The sequence below is a fragment of the Mirounga leonina genome, unplaced genomic scaffold (assembly GCF_011800145.1).
Source record: "Mirounga leonina isolate KUSES-001 unplaced genomic scaffold, KU_Mleo_1.0 Mir_166, whole genome shotgun sequence".
NCBI lineage: Eukaryota > Metazoa > Chordata > Mammalia > Carnivora > Phocidae > Mirounga > Mirounga leonina.
In genome coordinates this window covers 34,451,083-34,471,535 of record NW_023270418.1, presented here as the reverse complement: position 1 = coordinate 34,471,535, position 20,453 = coordinate 34,451,083, and the positions used below count along the sequence as shown (strand labels likewise).

General features: G+C 60.7%; 1 protein-coding gene across 1 annotated transcript; it reads right to left on the bottom strand.

Annotated features, from left to right (window-relative positions):
* Positions 1-7,334: 7,334 nt before the first annotated feature.
* Positions 7,335-20,024, bottom strand: CCND1 (cyclin D1). Its single transcript, XM_035013482.1, has 5 exons — positions 19,596-20,024; positions 17,862-18,077; positions 17,191-17,350; positions 13,376-13,524; positions 7,335-10,676 (listed from the first exon to the last, which is right to left on the bottom strand). Exons 1-5 carry the CDS (start codon positions 19,791-19,793, stop codon positions 10,512-10,514), a joined length of 888 nt encoding a protein of 295 aa, XP_034869373.1. The 5' UTR covers positions 19,794-20,024; the 3' UTR covers positions 7,335-10,511.
* Between the last annotated feature and the right edge of the window lie 429 nt (positions 20,025-20,453).

The window sequence follows — 20,453 nt, the reverse complement described above, 5'->3', positions numbered from 1 at the left end:
AGAATGGTGCCCCGTGATGAACGTTAGAGGAGGGGTTCATTCCTCCTCAAGGACCCTGGCTCAGCCACCTGTCAGCAGTTGTAACTGATCCCTCCTGCCCAGACTCCCTCTCTGTCCCCCACAGTCTCGGCCTCCCGTTCCAGGGTTTCGTGTGAGCCGCAGGCAGCCACGGGAGGTGGAGCTGCCTCCTGATTTCCTTCAGGTCTCTCCGGACACCAGGCTTGACCTGTGCCTGCCTGGATTCGGTTTCCAGGAACCTCTGGTCGCCCTGACAGACCCCGATTACGGCACAAACAGGGCACCTTAACGCTTCCTTTGCTCTGTCCCAGGTGATGCCATCTGCATTGATGGGTCAGGTGTGAGCATGGCTCTTCTTGGCCGAAGAGATGGTAGTGGAAGTCTCCTGAGGGCCTCTGGGAAAGGTTAGGTCACTCTGGAGAGAGATCTTACCTATTTTGGAAGTTGTCCCATGGAATTACTTGTCCCATGGAGGTGACACCTGGGCTTACTACAGGCAGCTGATCCCTGGCTCTGGATGAAGCCACACCTGGGCACGTGTAGCAGAGCTCTGGAGAGAACCTGGCCCTGGTGACCTTGAGCAGCTGACAGCCAGCCCCTGAGCTGCTTTGCTTTTGGACTTCATGTTACACGAGCTGATGAATGTCTTACTCTAGTTCAAGGCTGTTTGGGGGGGCGGTTTCTGTTGTTCACAGGCAAGGTATCCTGCTTGCTCTCCCCCATCCCATCCGATCCTGTCCTGTGTACCTACTTCTCTTGGATGTTGACCTTTGTCCAGATTGGCCTTGAGTTTGGGAGCTCTCTGGTGTGGGTTTTGTTCCTTTCTGATGGAACAAAAACATTGGTTTCCCAGAGCTTTGGCCTGCTCTCTCCTTCCTGCTGGAAACTCCCAGCATATTTTGTGCCACTATTGGTCCACTCAGGCCACCATAACAGACACCACAGATGAGGCTCACTCAACAGACAAGTACCGTCTCCTGGTCCTGGAGGCCAAAGCCCGAGGTCCAGGCGCGGGCGGGGTGGGGTCCTCCTGAGGCCTCTCTCCTTGTGTATGGACGGCCATGCTCTCCCTGTGTCCTCACGGGGTTGTCCCACCGTGTGTGTCTGTGTCCTGTAAGGACCCCAGTCACACTGGATCAGGGCCCACCCTGGTGACCTCATGTTACCTTGATCACTTCTTTAAAGACCCCCGTCTCCAGATACGGTGACGTTATGAGGTGCTGGGGGTCAGGATTTCAACATTGGAATTTTGGGGACACAGCCCGTAGCCACCCTGAGCGGCTGCTGGGAAAGAATGTTGACCTAGGACTTAGGAGAGGAGAAAACATTTCACCTGGAGCTGCTTCATCGAATTCTGGAATGTGAGTCATCGGGACCAAGGGCAGTCTGTACAGGCCAAACTGTCCTAGGAGAGGGCCACGGTTTACTTTTTATTTCATATTCACCATGCTTTTTCTCCACCCAGGGTGAGAAAAGGATTTGGAGGCACTTGGGGAGCCTGTAAGTGGTGTGTTCAGAATGAGGGAAGGGGAAGGTGGGCAGGGAGGGCTTCCTAGAGGAGGTACCCTTCACCCTACTGCTTTATGAGCTCTCATGTGACCTCAGCCCCACAGACCATTTCCCGTCCTATCTGAGAACAGCAGTGTAATTTGGAGAGATCGAAAACTGTAATTACCCTGTGAGGTCCTCCTAATTCCTACAGTAATCCCAGTCCTGAATGAATGAAGTGGGGAGCTGGTCTTTGACTCAGGAAACTGAAGTCACCAAGCAGGGATGGTTGACCAGAGACAAGTGGGCACAGTGTCCCAATTCCTACAGGATCGGAGTGCTGTAGTTGAGGGCCCTGCCACGGAAGGCTGGATGGCTTGTCCAAGTCCACGTGATTAAGTGGCCCAGCTGGGGCTTTGCAGATTCCTTGTCCGAGAAGGAAAGTCACTCCTAACTCTTCGGGGACTTCTAACTCCTTTCTGATTAAAATCGTCCTTCCTTGGCATCAAAGTCCTTGCTGGTCTGTCCCTCGGGGGCCCTGCGGAGACAGCGCTTTGGCCACGTCTCTCTAGGGCCCTGTAGCAGATCAGCTGGGCCTTGGGTGGTGGGGCTGGAGGTTCTGTCTTGGGTGGTACCCAAGCATGACCCCGTTTCCACTGCTCAAGAGTGATGTGCTGGGGAGCGCAAGTGCCCTGGAAACGCTTGCTCACTGAAGCCTTAGTGATGGGTTGGTTCCATCTTTTATACAGGATTCACTGAGCACCTGCTGTTCCCTGTGGGGGAGTGCCCCTGGAATGGCGGGGTGCTCACTGAATCCCCTGAAATTTACCTGTTTCAGGTTGAATTGTCCCCCCCCCCCCCAAAAAAAGCCATGTTGCAGAGCTAGCCCCTGGTACCTTTGACTGCGACCTCATTCAGAAGTAGGGTCTTTGCCGATGTGATTTAGGTGTAAGTTAAGATGGGTCGTACTTGCGTGGGGGAGCGTGACCGTCCTCGTAAGGAGAGGAGACACATACAGGGAGGGGATGCCATGTGAAGGCAGAGGCGCAGGCAGGGCCGAGATGGGAGTGATGCAGCTATAAGCCAGAAGGGGTGCTAACCAGCAGCCACTGGAGGCTGAGAGAGCGTGGCCCTGACCACACCTTGATTTCAGACTTCCAGCCTCTAGAACTCAGCCCTATCGTTTATATTGGGGATTATATCGTTAAATCTGGAAAAGGTAGAAAACACACGTACGTTGTTATAGTTAAGAATCTTTGAGCACCAAACGACAGGAAACCCATATCAATGGACTTAAACAGAAGGACAGTAACTGTCTCCTGGAACAAAAGGGGGGATCTCCCTTCAGGAGAGGCTTGATCCAGCAGCTTGTCCAGAGAGCTGGTACCTTCTTTCTGCTCTGCCGCAGGGCTGGCCTCAAGCTCAGAGTCCACCCTGTGGCCCACAGCAGCCCCGTCAGGGTGGTGGAAGAGCCACACCAGCCCCCGGAGTCCTGAGGAAGAGAGGGGAAGGCTCTCTTTTTCAGAAGCTTCAGAAAATGTCTCTCCCTGTCTCGTTGGCTCTGTTAGATTTCACATTCACCCTTGAGCCTGCCACCCGGGGTGGGGGGCGGATGTGCTGTTGGGTTTGAGCCTGTCAGCGCCTGTCCTGGAGCTGGGGATGGGGTCATTCCCACCCAAGCAAGCCACAGAGCAGAATGGTCAGCACCAGGCAGGGGATTGGGGCTGGCACGAAGAACAAGAACTGTCTGCTTCATGAGCCCAAAGAGGGAAGGAAGTATGGCCTTGCCCCTGCCACCCGGAGAGCCTCTCCTTCCACACCTGGATGACGCATGGGGTGATGCTGGCCTTTATTGAGGAGTGACTGTGTCGGGCGCCGTGCTAAGTAACGCACACACTCGGGCCGTGTAGCCCTCACCCCAAAAAGCGCTCACTGAACTGAGGTTACTGGGCCCCTGTTCTGGGCTGGGTCAGGTCAGAGAGTCCGAGCATCAGACAACGCCCTGCCCTCCTCCGAGCCTCCGTTCTCGTACACACAATTATCCCCATTTTTCAGATGAGAAAATAGAGGCGCAGAGAGGTAAAGACACACAGCCGGAAGGTGGCGGGACCAAGATCCAACCCCTGGGTCTTTTCCTCCAAAACACGTATGTGTACTGCGTGCACGTATGTGTGTGTGAGCTTTCTTTCTGCATGACAGTCGGTCACCTCACACCTCCGCTGCCAGTGGGCCTGGCTGTCCTTCTCCAGGCGCACTGACCAAGACACTGGCCTGACTTCAGGGACTGCTGACTTGAAGCCTTGGACATTGGTGGACCTGACCTCGCCCCCTGGGCCTCCTGGCAAAGCTGGGCCCCAAGTGCATGCACTTGCCTTTGGGTGAAAAGAGCCACATGAAGGCTTCGTCCATTTTACTTATTTATTTATTTATTTATTGAATTAAAAAAATGTTTTTTAAAGATTTTATTTATGTATTTGAAAGACAAAACAGAGCACGAGCCGGGGTGGGGGGAGGGTGAGGGGCGGAGGGACAAGCAGCCACGCCAGTGGATAGGAGGACAGGCTCCAGACACAAATCTGGCCCTGGGCCCGGCCCCAGCAGTTTCCGGGCTGTGTGATCCTGGCCCAGTTACGGTCCCCTCTCTGGGCCCTGGTTTCCTCATCTACCACAGGAGGCTGAAACTGCCACCCTCAGCCCCCCTGCGGCCCACTGCCCATTTGGGCACACAAAGCCCGACTGGCACGCGGCTTCGCTCATTCGTTCACCGCCATCCGGGGCTGCTTTTGCCCCAGGGCGCAGCTGAGCGGGACGGAGACCCTGTGGCCAGCAGAGGCTCGGCCCCCCCCTCTAACCCTTTCTGTAGAACCTGCCCGCCCTTGGCCTAGAAGGCGGAGACTGCAGCCGTGAGAACACAGGGCCCGCTCACCAGGTGGTTTCAGGATTTAGGGGGAGACCGTGTGTTGGGCCCTGAGCACAATGCCTGGTCCACCGTTTGTGCTCGGTGAGCAGGGGCTGTGACTCTCCTGAGCTGGGCGAGGGCAAGAGCGCCAGGGGCCGGGGCCTGGGACGCTCAGCTCAGAGGGAGGCCATGTGGAGACAGCCACCTGTCTCCACCGCCTGTAGCCGAAAAGGAAAAGGATTGGTGGCCCCAGCCTTCTCGGAGGCTCAAGGCCGACTGAAGCGCCCTCAGGAGGGCTCCTTGCGTGCCCCTGTGAGTGGCCATGACAGTGCCCTGGATGTGGGCCCCAAGGCCCAGGCCGGAGCTGCCCGCCCACCGTCGGCTGGCTGTTGTCTGCCCCGGGCCTCAGTGTGGCTCAGGGCTGGGGGCCGGCGGGCCAGGGGGCTGTGGGGACGGATTAGAAGCCCTGGGCTGCGGCCCCCTCTGCACAAACTCCTGATCAAAGGCATTCCTGGGACGACAGCCTGGTGTCCTGCAGAGGCCTGTCCAGCGCGCGGGGCGCACGCCCCACGCCGCCAGCCCGCTGGGTACGTGTCCCTCTCTAGCCCAAGCTGCGGTGCCCGCCGCTGGGAGTGGCCTGTGGTGTGACTGTCCCCAACCAGTCACCGAGCCAAGGTGTGCGGGCAGCGAGGCTTCCAGGAGGCCCCGGGGGCCGCAGGCTCAGATGGGTTCTGGGAGCCTGACATGGTGGCTGTGGCCGTGGCCCCTAGGAGCCCGGCAGTGTCCACCTCTGCAGATCTGACTCACCTTCCAGCTCAGCGCCGTGTCCTCATGACGCGGGGGTCTGCCCACCGCACCCTGGGTCAGGCAGGGCTGCCCCTCTGCAGCTCACAAAGCAAGCTGGGCCTGGCCCGTGGGCCCAGGGATGCTGCCCTTTCCATTCTGGTCCCGTTCCCACTTCTGAACACCTACCATTTGCCAGGCTGGGAATAGGGCCGCAGAGAAGGAACAGCAAGGCACCTGTCCTCGGGGGCTCATAGCCCAGAGTGGGGAGCACCCAGCTATCGTGATTCCTGGACCTCCCAGAGCCACCTGCCAGGGCCAGGGGTGGGAACGCCTGCAGGGGGCCCCCGACGGGAGGGGGGCACTTCAGGCACAGAACTGGAGGCAGGAAGTAGTTTGGTGTGCCTGTGGTCCCATGGGTGCAGACTCGGGGCTGGAGAGCCTGAGGCTGGGGGAACAGGAGGGAGGGGGCAGAGGTGAGGTGAGGGGAGCGGTGCGGGGGAAGATGGGTGGGGGTGGACAGGGTTGAAGGGGAGAGCTGGCTTAGGTGTCAGGACCTTGGATGGAGCTGGAAGGAGCTAGAGGCCCCTGAGGGTTTGGGCACAGGTGGTTGGGAGGTAGGGCAGGTCCCAGGTGAGGCGGTGGGGCCCAGCGAGGATAGGCTTTCGGGCTTGGGAGAGGGGCAGCAGGGGGTGACTTCATCCCAGAAGTCCCTCAAAGGCCATTTGTTTTCTCTCACAGATGCTTGGGGCAGCCAGACCTCCCACCAGGGGACAGGGTGGGTGCTTTGCCAGGTCAGGCCTACAGAGTCCTTTCCTGGGATCTTCCAGAAAGGCCCGAGGCGGGGTATGGAGGATTCCAGAGCCCTCCTCCCCACTGCCCTCTGCACTGCGCGGGGGCTCCGGCTCTCCCCTCCCCCCCCATGCCTCCCTGCCTTTCCACTGAACCCGCGGACCAGTTCTGCAGGCCTGGCTCCCCCACTTGCTCACCCCGATTTCTGCTTGAACCTGATGCAGTGAGATTGTTACCTCTGCTCCCCTGAAACCGCTCCTCAGGATATCTCTGGCTTGCCCCTGGGGCTGGGTGCCTCCCCTGGCTCTGACCGCCCCTCGGTCTGCTGTGTCAGAGGCCCCTTCGGTGTACCTGCCCAGCGTGGGGCTGCTGTGGGGAAAGAAGCAATCCCAGTCCCAGCGCACCCACGCTGCTCCCAGGCGCTCCAGTGCGTAGCCCATCTGGAGGCTTCCCGCTGGGAGGAGGGGCACCCTGTGGAGCAGGGCTGTATACAGCAGGAGCCTCATAAAGGCCCCAGCAAATTGACCTGACAAGGAGTGATATCCTTGGCATGTGACCCGGCTTCCCTTCTGGGCACTCACCACCCGACAGCCCGGGGGCGGGGGGCGGGCGTTGAAGACACGCTGGGGACCCCAGACTCTGGGAAGAGGCCCAGGCCCCGTGGAGCTGGCCCTGAGGCCTGCTGCTGCCTTCCCTGTCCACTCCCCACCTTGGGCTGGAAACGAGGCCGGCCACGTGCATCTGAAGCCGAGGTGGACGTCACAGGTGTCCGCTAGGTCTCCCAGGTCACTGGGTCCGCGTGAAAGGCCACCGGACTGAAGCCCAAACATGCGCTCTGCTGTCCTCCCCGAGCTGGGGGTGCCTCGGGGACCGGGACCGTGATTCACCGAGAGCAAACAGCAAGTTTGCGCCAGAGGGTTGGGGAAAGCTGGCTTGTTTATTTTCCTATCTGCAAATAGCCTGGTGGGGGGGTGCTGGGGAGACGTGGGCTGGGAGCTGATCCTGATCTCGCCACTCAGGTGGTAGGAGCCGCCTCCGCAAGGCGTCCTGACCTCTTCCCAGCCCTTCCCCCATTTCCTCGAAGCCGAGAGCATCACATACTCCCTCTGGATCCCAGGGGACCTCTGGCAATGTCAGGAGTCATTTTCAGTGACAGTGAAACAACCAGAGACCATCCTGCCATCTGGTGAACGGAGGCCAGGGGTGCGGCTCCCCGCGACGGAGGATCTGGCCCCAAACGTCGGCAGTGGCAAGGCAGGCATCCCCGGCTGCCTGCCATCCCCCCAGCCCAGGACCCAGCAGCTCGGGCCCTGTTCCCCCGCCCCGCGCCCCAGGAAACAGGCAGGCACCGTACCGGGGTTTTACCGATTTTATTTCTAGACTTTTCACGTTTGTCTTTTGCTTTCTGCTGGGAACGTGCCGGTTACATGTCTGTGCCACGGTGTGCAACCAAAACACACAGAGACCAAGAGCGCCCACCCCCAGAGACCCTCGCAGACTGGCTGGTCACAGGACAGACTCCGCTGTGCTCCCCAGGCCTGCCACCGGCCTTTGGCCTTTGAGCACACAATGTTCAGCCCCCCACCCCCCCACGAGGACAGACCGTCCCTCAAGGACCCCGTTTGGTTCAGACAGAGATGCCGCAGCCAGAACGGATGAGGTAAGCAGAAGCAGTGTTCCTGCAGGGGCGGGGCGGGGCGGGGCCGGGGCCTGCCAATGGCCAGGGAGCACCCAGGCTGACCCAGCGGGGGGCAGGGGCCGCCCGTGGTGCAAATCCTTTTGGTTCGGCAGCGTGCTAGGCGACTCGGGCACACAGCACTGTTAGCTGGCTTCACTGAGATCTGGAGTCTTTTTTAAATTAGCATTATGCTGCAATGAAGAGAACAAACAGAACACTAGTACATAACGACAGAGGCGACACCCGGAACTTTCACCAAGTCCAGAAGTGATTCCGCTCATCCCGAGTGACTGAGTCCTGCAGCACTGCGGTGGCACGTGACGACACACTTGTTACAATAATAATAATATAATAATGCAACTTTCATAGCTACACGTAAAGAACAATACGGCTGTAAAAACTAGGACGGTGGCACGTCCCAGTCGGGTGGACAGCCCAGGGTTACAGGCGCAGGGGGAAGGAAGCGGTCGCGGCCCCACGGACGCCAGGCTGCGTGCTCGCTCGCGGCCCAGAGCCCACCCTACCAGGCCCATTTCGTGATCCCGGTCCGCGTGTCCTCGGGAGCGGGAGGCCGCGGGTCAGAAGGAGCCTGACCGCCTGGTCTACACATGGCTAAGAGAAGCATGAGGTATCGTGAAACAGGAACCTTTTTGGAATAGAGCAGTAAATCACATTAAGTCAAAATTGATCACATAAAAAAAAAAAAATCTACCAAAAAAAAGGCATCCTTAATACATTTTTCTATGAGAAAATTAAAACTAGAACATGGCAGTATATGACATTGTAAAACAAAAACAAAAAAACTGATCTTCCAATAGCAGCAAAACAATGTGAAAGAGATACAGAAAAGTGATGTGAATCGGTTTCCAAACTGTGCTGGGAAGTCATCGGTAGCAGCGAATCGGGAAACTGAGCCGCAGCCTGCCCGCCACGTGGTCCCGCCGTCGGCCCTCCGCACGCCCGCACGCCCCTCTGCGTCCCCGCCAAGCACCAGCCCTGTGCTCTCGCCGCCTTCGACTCTCCCTACATAGTCATTACAAAAAGGTACATAGCCAAGATGTGCAAATTGTCTGTTGGTGGTTAAAATTTTTTCAAAAGGAGGGGACCGGGGACAAGAATATGTTGGGGCTGAACTTGTTTTTGGGTACCCTAACTTTCTGTGGAACTCCGAGGCCTCTCAGATGGGGTTCCCATTTGGGAAACCGCCAAGACGGGCTGAGTCAGCCAAATCCATGCTCTCTGTGTTGTTCCTCAGGATCTTTTTCTCTCTCCTACGAAAAAAGACCTAACTTTGACAAACTGTATGAAACCTGCAACATCAAAGGCAAAAAAGTGTGTGTGTGTGTGGGTGTGGGTGTGTGGGTGGGTGTGGGTAGGTGTAAATCAAGGGGAGATTGCATTACTTTATAAATCATACTGGCCTTATGAACATCCTCTGCAATCCTCTGCAATAAATATTCTTTTTAGCCTTAACTATAAATTATATATTTTAGTGTTTAAAAACCTTCCTAACCCTTAAACTACGCGTTCTCTAGGTCAACCTTTAAAGGCCCCCTATGCTTTCAAACACCAGTTGGCACCAAGGACTCCCGAACTTCCACTGCTCTACAGAGAAAGGAATGCATCATCCTGGCAATGTAAGAATGCACTTCTTGACCGGAAGCTCGCCTTCAAGAACATCCCCTTCCGCTAACTCCTTAAGTGACATGCACTTGCCTCGCCATCCTGTCTGCACACAAAGACGTGAATATTCCCAAACCATTCCATTAAGAAACTGCCCCCCCACCCGCCCTCCACACACGACAGAAACAAGAGAGGTTCCCTATAACCACTGGATTGAAAGTGCTTTGAAATGGAATGGTTCTAGAATATTGAGAAGGAAAAAAGAAAAAAAAAAAAAAAGGAGCTGTGGATTTCACCTGGATGTGAGCAGGCTGCAGGTCTGTGGGGGTGAAAAACCAGCATCTCATCAACAGGCAACTACAAAAATAGGAAGATTATAAAAATAGAATATATTACGTCGCTATGGCGGTTCTCTTTACCAGCAGCGCGGGCCGGGAGTCGGAGCTGGTTTTCCGTGTCCGCTGTGCCGCCAGCCGGGGCCCCGGCCACCCGCTCTGGGTCGGGCCGCGGCGGAAAGAGGGCCAGCACGCGACCACGCTGAGCTCTACGCTACGCTAACTGAGGTTACATCAGCCACGGACAGGTGAAGAGGTTACACGCCTACCTACGGAATAAAATAAAACACGCGCGAAGGACTGATAAAGTGACTACATGCACGAGCAAGCGAGATGCAGGGTACCTAGGACCGCCTTAAAGCCGCGCTCCTCGGGGACGGCACGCGAGTGCGTTTGCTACCTAAAATCCTGTCTACTCCAAAAATGGTTGGTTGGCTTTTTTCTAGTTTTTAAAACGTTTTTATGCTTTTTTTTCCCGTTTTGTTTTAAACACATAAAGAATCAAATCTAATCCTCCCCTGCAGACTCGTTCCTTGTGTTAATGCCTATCCTTAACAACACAGAGACACAAACACGTCCATATAAAATCTAGTTGATTATGGGGTATAAGATCCTCTATTTTTGTAGCAAACCTCCCCCCACCCCCCAGCTCAGGGTTATGCAAATACTATTTCTTTTTTCTCTCCTTTTTTTTTTTTTTTTTTTTTTTAAAGACAGTTTTTCTTCTTTTGCTTAAGTCAGAGACGGAAGGGAGAAAAGAGCAAAGGAAACAAACCCACAGTAAAGGAGAAGGAAAGCTTTCCCTTCTGGTGGTGACCGGTCCTGGCAAGGAGCACGGTCCTGTCAGGGGAGCACCCGGGGCCGGCCCCTCCCGCGCACGCGCGCGAGCGCCCCCTCAAATGTTCACGTCTCGCACGTCGGTGGGTGTGCAGGCCAGGTCGGCCTCCTCCTCCTCTTCCTCCTCCTCTGCCGCCTTGGGGTCCAGGCTCTGCTGCTGAGCCTGGCGCAGGCTGGACTCCAGCAGGGCTTCGATCTGCTCCTGGCATGCCCGGAGACAGTCCTGGCCAGAGGGGAGACGGGGGTCCTCAGATGGAGCCTGCCGCCTGGGCCCTCCCCCAAACACCAGCACTTGGTCCGTTTTAGGGAAAAGCAAGGCTCATCTAAAGCACTGCTTCCCCCAGATCGGGTGAAGGACAACATGGAGCCAGTGCCCAAACCCCAGGACCGACCAGCATGGGCCCCCCGCTTGGCCACCTACTGCCCCCCAGCCCCCCACCCCTGCTGGAGGAGCACACACACCTACTCAGGACCAAAGGCCCCATGCATCTTCCGTGCACGAGGACGCCCTCGGCCTCCCGTCCGGTGTCTCCCTGGCCTGCCCTGAGGCCCCCGGGGCCTGAGTCCCCCACTAGAATTCCTCTGCCAGCCTCTGATCCCAGCTCGCTGTTCCCACCGGCCCCACCGCTGCCCTCAGCGGATTCGGTGCCATTTGATCCAGGCCAGAGAGGACCCCTGAGCCCCGCTTTTCGGACTTAACCTCTGCCGTGTCAGCCCTTGTGGTGAACCCAGCCTTCCGTGATGAATGGCCGTCAAAAGCGTTAGGCTGTGCATGACTGAGAATGAACGTTGGGTGGCCTGGGTGGGGGGGGCCCGGACCCTTTGTCCCCCTCCGTCCTCGCCCGATTGGCCTGCACCCTGGGAGAACGCACTGGCCTGGCCCGGCGCCCTCCCCGAGGTCTCAACGCCCAAGAGGAATCTTGGGAGTCCAGGGGCCTCTCCTGGTCTCACGGGAGCAAATCTCCCGGCGGCTCGGAGGTGGCCCGTCCTAACTCCTGGGATGCCCCACTGGGCTTCTATTCTAGAACCAGGTAGAGTCTCCAGGCCAGCCTGGAAAACAGACCTGTGCCTTTCCCATAGGAACAGGGAACCGTGGACGCACCTGGGGAAGGTGCCACTGAGCTCCCAACCAGGTGGGGCATGAAATGGGTATTCACTGCCTAAAAGGAGTGGATCCAGGCCAGCAAGTCTTCCGAGTGAGTCCCTGGGGCTCGGCCATGTTTGCAGAGCTCTACGTTTTTACACGGAGGGCCTTCCTACCCCACCCCTTCTGTTATTTGTCATGGCAAGTAACCAAGGCAGGATAGGTGCAAACAGCCAGTTTTACAGAAGAGGAAACTGAGGCTCAGAAGGCCTGGTATGGAACGAAGGACTCCTGATAGCTTCCCCAACCCCCAGCACAGCCCCCCATCCCACCCCCGAGGCCCGGCGGCGCCCACCCACCTGCCCACCTGCAGTGGCTCTCAGCAGGCAGCTCTTAGGGGGCGACGGTTTTCTTGCCCCTGGGGACTCGGGATGGGGGGCTGTGTGGCGGAGGGGTGCAGGAAGGGACTCCCCCCGGCCGCATGGCCCTAACTTCTTCCTTATGGCCACTGAGGCCTGCAGCCTTAGCCCGGGAAGAGCCACAATGGTGACCGGGGCGGCTCTGGGGAAGGGCGGACGCAGCTTGCGGCCCGAGGACACGTAGGCTCCGGGGCCCAGGCTCTGCTGCGTTGGTCGCCGGGTAACCAGACTAACGAATTCCAGTCTCAACTGATTTCTCCCCCGGCCCTCAGCTGCGATCTTGGTTCCGACCTACAGCTGTCTGTGCCCAGACTGTCTGTGGTGTGTCTCCCTCGCCGAGGTGAGCCGCCGGGTGACGCTGGCCAGGACACCCCATCCCTCTAGGAGGCCCAGTAAGCACGGAGACTGAGAGGGGACCCCCCCTTCCAAGAACAGCCTGCTCCCAGCAGGGAGAGAAGCAAAAATGTGGTCCCCTCCAGGCAGCCGGCAGCGCTGGGCAGGGGACGGGCAGGCTTCTGCCCACAGCCCGGCTTTCCTTCCCTCCATGGTGCCGTGAGGCAGCAGCTGCTAGGGCCCACAGGGCCTCCGGGGGCCTCGAGGGCGGACCACCAGAAGGCAGCCCGAGCCTGAGCCCGAGCTGGACCGGGGTCAGGGCGGTCACTCGCTCCCACTCGGCACACCAGCGGAGGCCGAGGGCTGACCCGCCCACCTCGCTGGTCTAATCTGGTAAAGGCCACAAACCCCCGTAACTGTGATTTCCATTCTTCCTCTAAGACAAGAAAGGAATTGGGAATCCAACAATGGCGTTTTGAAGAAGGAAGACACAACCGGCCCCGACTTGGGGCCCCGAAGGCCGCAGCCTCTCAAAGGGGCCGTAAAACACGAGGTTGTCTCCACGGGCCATTGTTGTGCCTGCAGACCTCACAGAAGCCTTTTCAAGCCCCCATTTACGAGCCATCCGCATTGTGGCCCAGACAAAGCCCAACTGGGCCCCAACTCCACATGCCATTAGGGCACGGATCATTGACGGGCCTGCCTTGTGGCCCCTCTTCCTGGACGGCTCCCCGGGAGGGCTGTATGGCTCCCGCCTGCTCCTGGGAGCCCCGGGGGCACCAGAAGCCTGAGGACCCTCCTGGCCCACCCACAAGTTCTGGGAGATGCTTCTCCTTCCAGAGGAGCCCCAGGAGAGTGGGGTGAGGCTCGCACCCTATGAGCCTGGGCCCCGGTCCCATGCCTCTGAACACGGCACCTGTCCCGTCCCACACATGGTCCCCCCCATCATCTCTGGGGCCTTGGCACGAGCCACGGCATTTCCCATCAGTGAATTTGCAGCTTTGGGCCCCCAGGTACTAGAAGTTTCTAGCAGAAGAGAAGGATAGAAGCCAAGCTAGCGCGGGGGCAGTGCCCTCGATCACTTACCGCATCACACTTAATCACTTTGGAGAGGAACCGAGTGAGGCGGTGGTAGGACAGGAAGCTGTTGGAACTCCCCAGGTGCAGGCCTTGCACGGCGGCCACCACACTCCCAGCTGCCACCATGGAGGGCGGGTTGGAAATGAACTTCACATCTGTAGCAGAGAAGGAGAGAGGCAAGGGGGCCGTGAGCTGGGGACCCTCCATGGGACCCGTGATCCCGGCAATCCCAAGCACCAGCTCCACATCAGGGTGCGTCCCCGCCAACGGCTGGCCTGGGCTGTGGATTCTGAGGGCGGGTCAGGAGGAGCTCCGGCTCCCGGCACCACCCAGCGCTGGACAGCAGAAGCCAGGCCTGGGATTCACCCAACTCGAGCTTGTGACGTTCACTTGAAAACAAAAAAAGCAAACTGAGGAAACCTCCACTGGCAGAAACAAACCACAAAGGCCTCTGGGGAAGGGACAAGGGACATCACTATACTTGAGCCTTGGGAGCGTGTTGCTTATTCACAAAATTTTAAAAAGGTGACAGACTACAAGGAACAAGACGTGTGGCCGGGCCCCAGGGACTGGGGGCGGCCCATCAGGTCTGCACTCTGGGAGGGGCACACGGGTCTCGCCGTCCCCCAGGGCGGCCCTCCGGGAGTGCGCACAGGACAGCACTCCCCGTGGTGGCATGGGATGCTTATCCCCACTCTATCTTCCTCCTGGGACCAGCGGGGGTAGCGTTTCCTCACTACCTCACCTGCCAGTCACCAGCACGCCCTCCCCTCTGCCCCGAGGCACAGCTCAGATAGATGGGGGGACTCCTGCCTTTGTTCCTAGGCTGAGCCCCAGCACCTCCCACACTTGTCATGAAAAGGTGGGGAAGCGGGAAGGATGTGTAAGTGGCCGCATGGAGCCTGTGGGCTGCCATTCTGTGGCGCCCAGTGAGGAATTCTTGGTGGGGGAGGCCGCTGATTTCTGCGTCTCAATGGGGGGGGGGCACCGACGTGCCGTCTTTATCAGCCCTTTCGTCCTGTCCCCTCTTGTGTGCATGGAGTGCCAGGACCAGGCTGGGTGAGCTGAGCGGGAGGGGCCTCGTGGGCCCGGGGGTGCCCCCCCAGTAGCCCAGCTAAGGCTGCGTCCAGGGAGCAGACTGCAGGCCTGGCCCAAGGAGCGTGGCCAGGCAGGGGGCTGGGGAAAAGGGCAGCCACCCTGGGGAGCGACAGAGCCCGCTGCCGGGCGCCGTGAAAGAGAAGTCCCTCAAGAGGCAGCCACCTCTTTCCCTCTTTAAATGAAAGAGCAGTGCCACCCAGTCTGAGCCGGGAGCCACGGACGACTAGCTTTTCGTTGAGGCACATCAGGGTTGCAGACAGAAATTGCTGCCGTCCCAAGTTTGGCTGGACCTTGAGACCAAGCGGGATGGTGTAGTGGGGGCAGGCTCGCTTCCGAAGCCCGCCTCCCCACGAAGGGTGTGCGTGCATGTGCGTGTGCAGGGCTTACACGTGTAGATGAGTGTGTGTGCGGTGCAGGGCTTACACGTGTAGATGAGGAGAAACCCCACTGCATCCCTGAAGCTCCGACACTTGCTTCCACTCTGCCTAGTGCAGAGAGCCTGGGGCCGTGGCCGGAGCCAACACTGGGGTCATCGCTGACCCTTGCTAAGACCTACTCACTAGCTTCGATGATTCGTCAGCTTCCCACCAGCCCTGGTCATTTGCTTACCTAACCCAAGGCAGCACCCCGAAAAGCTCCAGCGTACACAGACGTACATACACATTTACAGAAGAGCGTGGGGGATGTGTGCACATGTGTGGGAGACCCAGAGCAAGAACAGAGCCCCCCCCCCCCCCACGGCATCATCAAGCGGGACCCTTGATATGGGGGACAAAAGTATCTTCTGGGGTTTTTGCTCACGCCTCCACCTCACTACCGTCTCTGCCAACCTGCTTCTGAGCTGCCATCACGTCACTCAAAAGTGAGAGGCCCCCTTGTGACCAAACGCCCTGCTGCGTCTTAGGTATGTTCGAACGGTGCAGGCAAGGATCAGGACCCGGAGAATCTTTCTGAGGGCCCTGGGGGGGCGGGTGACCCTCTCCTCCTCCTGTTCCCTGTGGGGCCCCACCAGCCATCCCCCCACCTTCCCTCCAGGGAGGCCCAGGCCTTTGGGTGCTTGCCGGGCCCAGTCTCAGACAGAGGCCCGGCGCTCACGCACACCGACCCATGGCAGCTGGGAAGTCAGCGCCGAAGCCCATTTAGGGCCTCTGCACCAGGCCTGCTCCCCGCACTGCCAGGCACTGCATGCCGGCTGCACACCCCACTTCCCTGGGGTTCTGGGGGAGGGGGAGCTCCCGGCCGCCCCCGCCATCCTGGGGGGGGAGGGTGTGCAAGAACCGTTCCTTGCATTATCTCCAGGAAACTTTGCCGTTTCTCTGAACCACTTTTAGCTCCATAAAAGGCTGCCTGGAAGTCTCCAGAGGCCTCTCTCTTCCGAGGCGCCCCAGCCAGAGAACGCCTCCCTGCCTGCTTGCGGGGCTGGCCCCTGGAGGCCGAGGGGATGGCCAGTGGGAGGCTCCCTGCCCCTGCCCCGGGGCCGGAGCTGCCACCCCTCAGATCCATCCAGGCCCACGGTGTCCCCCTACTCCTCTCACTTGGAAGGGCTTGGAGGAGAGGGTCACGCCTTGAGCAGGAGGCGGAGGATGGGGGGGCCGGCAGAATCTCCCCGACTCTCGCCCGACCCAGAAATAGCAGCCATCGGAGCACCCTGACATCAGGAGGGTGCCAGGAGATGCCAGACTAGGGGTTCTACCGCTTGTGGGGAGGGAGTGATAGACGCCAACTTCGCCCTTGGATGCTGTGTGGCCCTCCGGTTGCCCGCGGTGAGCCCCAAACACACGTGACAGCTGAGGCCTGACCAGGGGCAGAGGTGGCCCACTGCAGAGCTGGCTGGGATGGGGGCATGGGTCCCCAGGCAGGGTTCTCCACATCTCCTGGGCCCCGCCCATGCGATCGCAGGGAGAGGCAAAGAGGTCACAGGGTGTCAGGGTTAGGGCTGGGGGAAATGGGGGGCGACGCGGGGCCTGTGTATGTGGGTGTCTGCGATGAGGGCTGAAACGCTGGCTGCCTAGGGGCTGGGGCCAGGGCGGTGTCAGGGAGGGGCCTCCAGGGACCATCAGAGCCCTGCCAGGGGGAGGGAGGGCTGGCCCCCTGCTGCCAACGGCAGCAGCCCAACCCCAGGCTGCTCTGAGGCCCCTCCCAGGACTCAGCTGAGCTGCGCCGGCCTGAGACACCCCTTGGCGGGGCCTCAGGCGGCCAAGCTCCTCTGCTGGCCGCCCCCGCACCAGGGCTGCTGCTGGCCGCCCAGAGCACGTGGTGCAGGCACTGCGGGCCGTCGCTCCCCACCCCTGTAGGCGCCCCTGGCAGGTGGCCCAGCCCGGGAGAGGCCAGAAGGGGGCCCCTTGAGGACATGGGGAAGGACTGGTGATGGGGGGGCGGGGAGGAGGACAGGAGTGGGGGAGGCAGGCTGGGCAGCCAAGGTAAACCCCTTTCAGCACGGAGTGGCCGCAGCCTGGTGGACCACCCACCCCCATCCCCAAGGCACTGCATGGTGGCCGTGGCCAGCCTCAGCTGCCTGACCCAGAAAGGGACCCCCCCCCACCCTCCACCCAGCCCCAGCACTAGGTCCAAGGGAAGAGGAGCACCTCTGAGAGCAGTAGGGGCCTGGGACCCAGCTCTTGAGATGGGGAAACCGAGGCAAAGGGCAAGATGCTCCTCCACCAGGGGCAAGGGGGCACCCATGGAGGCCAGGATGGGGGACCAGCAGGACCCAGCCGCCCTACCTGTGGCACAGAGAGCAACGAAGGTCTGTGCGTGCTTGCGGATGATCTGTCTGTTCTCCTCGGCCACTGGCATCTTGGAGAGGAAGTGTTCGATGAAATCATGCGGGGTCATCGCGGCCAGGTTCCACTTGAGTTTGTTCACCAGGAGCAGCTCCATTTGCTGTGGAAGTGGGGTGAACAAGCATAAAGTGAGGTGCAGGGGGGGAGCTCCGGCCCAGAAGAGAAAGGATAGGGCACGTTGGGGGTCCAGGAAATGGAGGACAGCATGCCACCCCAAAAGAGATCCCAAAAGAGAGGGTGCCGTGGAAGAGGCCAACGGTTCCCAAGCGGGGACAAAAAAGACCCACACCTGGAAAGCAAGTCCTTATTGTAAGCAGCGCGGGCTGCCCGACGCTGTCGCTAGAGGGCGCGCGCCGCCCACTTTTCGGCCTCGCTAGGGGGGCAGACGAGGTGGGAGTCCGAGCTGCAGTGTGCGGTGGGGAGCGCTGGGGACGGGGGGCGGCGGGGGTCCCGCCCGCTCCCCGAAAGGGGCCCCGCCGGTGTGGCCGCCGGTGCTCGGGGCGTAGGGCGCGCCAGCGGCGTGCGGGGGGCCGCCCGTCCCCTGCACCTCCCCCACCCCCGGGGTCCAGGGGCGCAAGGGGCGTCGGTGGGCGGCGGGGGTCCCAGGTTACCAGCAGCTCGTCAGGCCGGATGGAGTTGTCAGTGTAGATGCACAGCTTCTCGGCCGTCAGGGGGATGGTCTCCTTCATCTTCGAGGCCACGAACATGCAGGTGGCCCCCAGCAGCTGCAGGCGGCTCTTTTTCACGGGCTCCAGCGACAGGAAGCGGTCCAGGTAGTTCATGGCCAGCGGGAAGACCTCCTCCTCGCACTTCTGCTCCTCGCAGACCTGCCGGGGCACGGGGCCGTGACCGCCGCCGCCGGGCCCCTCCGCGGAGACCCCGCGCCCCCACCCCCGCCCGCGCCGGGGTCGGGCGTGGGGGGCGGCAGAAGCGCCCGCGGCCGCGTCCCCTCCCCCGCAGGTCCCCAGTGCCCACCCACCCCGAAACTGAAAGGGAAAGTCCCCGGGAGGCTGGCACGGTGGGGGCGGGAGTGGGCACGGCCGGCAGCGCGCGGCGCGCGCGGGCTGCCCGCCCCGGGGACCCCGGCCCGCGTGGGTGCTCCGGGGCGCGCCGGGCCGGGGCTCGCCCCCAGGGGGTGCGGGGCCGCGGGGCGGGCCGCGGGGCTGGGCGCCGCGCTCACAGCGCCTGCGAGACACAAAGGTGGCGTCCCAGGCCGCCGCGCCGCATTTCCCCAGACGTCATCTTTTCAAAAAATATTTAAAAATATAAAAAAAATAACTGGGCACCTAAGAACCCCCTGAAAATGACCCTCGGGCGGCCCTTTACCCAGGTCGGGGGTCGAGGGCCCGTTGCAAGCTCCGGGGAGAGCCCCAGGAACTCAAACTCGGGGCACCCCCCTTCCCCCTGGGCGCGGGCGCCGTTTCCCTCTCGCAAGGGCACCACGCCGTACTTTCAAAAATTATTTTAAAATATCTGCGGGCCCCCCGGGCGCCCGCCGAAGGCCTGAAAGTGTGCCCCGGGCCGCCGGCTCGCTCCAGAAAGGTCCCCCAAGCTGAGACCCCTGCGGGCCAGGGTCAATCCCCAGTGTCTTGGGGGCCACGCGACCTTGCAGCTCGGCGTGCTCGCCGGCCCAGGCTGGCCGTGCGGGGCGCCCCGGGACTTGCAGCTCGAACAAAGGGGCCCCTCTTCCCGAGCGGGGTCCCCCCCGAGCTGCCCGCGCTCCGTCCCGGCGCCCCTCCCTTCGGTTCCCGGCGGCCGCGCGGCCCCTCGCGGCGGCCCCAGCGCCTCGCCGGCCGCTCCCCGCCCCCACCCTGCCCCCAATTATTAATAAACACTTTTGCTTTGCAATAAAAGAACAAAGATGGCGCATAATACTGGCACGAGCGGCCCTTGCATACGTGTCCATGGATATTAATTTAAAAATCAAATCTATGCCCCCTCCCCCTGGAGCCGGCGGCTCGCAGCAGTGCAGCCGGAGAGGAGGCGCAGCGGGGTTCGGGCGCGGGAGGGGGCCACAAAGGGCGCCCAGGCCGCCGGCCCGCACCCTCGAGCCAACTGGGGTGCCCCTGGCAACTGGCTTTCCCCGAAGGGTCCCCTCCCCGACCGCTCCCCCCCCCACTACCCCCGCCAGGACAGGGAATTTCAAACGACCCCACCCCCACCCCTTTTTCGTTGGAAAAATACCCACAATATCTATATATTCTGAAAATGCGATTCCTAGCAACACCCCGGCAAACTTCAAAGTTGGGGTGGGAGAGATGGGAGGGAGACGAGCGGCAAAGAAATGTGGGCTTGGGCAACAAGTTGCAGGAAAAGTCCTAAGAGAGCCGCCCGAAGCCCCGCACCTCCAGCATCCAGGTGGCCACGATCTTCCGCATGGACGGCAGGATCTCCTTCTGCACACACTTGAAGTAGGACACGGAGGGCGCGCAGGTCTCCTCCGCCTTGAGCATGGCCCGCAGCACCCGGTCGTTGAGGAGGTTGGCATCGGGGTACGCCCGGCGGATGGTCTCCACCTCGCAGCATAAGAGTTGGTGTGCCATGGCTGGGGCTCTACTGGGCGGCCTGGGGACGGCGGTGGGTCCCGGGTCGGTGCGCGCTCGGCTCTAGCTCCCGCTACCCCGCGCTCCCTCGAGCTCGTCTGCCCCTCGCCGGAGCGCGCGGACGCTGCTGCTCGCTGCTACTGCGCCGACAGCCCTCTGGAGGCTCCAGGACTTTGCAACTTCCAACAAAACTCCCCTGTAGTCCGTGTGACGTTACTGTTGTTAAGCAGAGATCAAAGCCGGGCAGAGAATGGGAGCGGGCGGGGGGGGGGGGCGGCTGGCGGGCGCAGGGGGAGGGGGCGCGGGCTCCGAGCGCCGGGGAGCGGAGAGGGGCAGAGCCCAAAAGCCATCCCGGAGGCGCCGCGCCTGCCCCGCGGCGGAGTTGCCCCCGAAGCCTGGTTTTCATAGAAATGCAAATCGCCCGAGGCTGCCTTTCTCCCCGCCGGGAAAGAGGGGTGCAGGGGTGCCTGCCCTCCCCGAGGGGGTCCCCCGGGATTTGGGGGGTGGGTGGAGGTGGCTCTGCAGGGGGGACAGCTGGGGTGGGGGGCGGCCAGGCCACACGCAGCCGGGGGTGACCGCATGGGGGGGGGACTCTGGGGCTCGGCGACACCCTGTATCCGAGCCGGGAGAATGGGCGCATTTCCGAGAACGCCACGAGGG

What these genes read in the sequence shown, in the direction of transcription:
- CCND1 (XM_035013482.1), bottom strand. Translation starts at nt 19,793, where the DNA reads ATGGCACACCAACTCTTATGCTGCGAGGTGGAGACCATCCGCCGGGCG. An exon ending in TCCGGCCTGACGAGCTGCTG is followed by an intron (nt 17,351 to 17,861) that starts GTAACCTGGGAC and finishes CCACTTCCACAG; the next exon opens with CAAATGGAGCTGCTCCTGGT. An exon ending in CGTTGCTCTCTGTGCCACAG is followed by an intron (nt 13,525 to 17,190) that starts GTAGGGCGGCTG and finishes TCTCTGCTACAG; the next exon opens with ATGTGAAGTTCATTTCCAAC.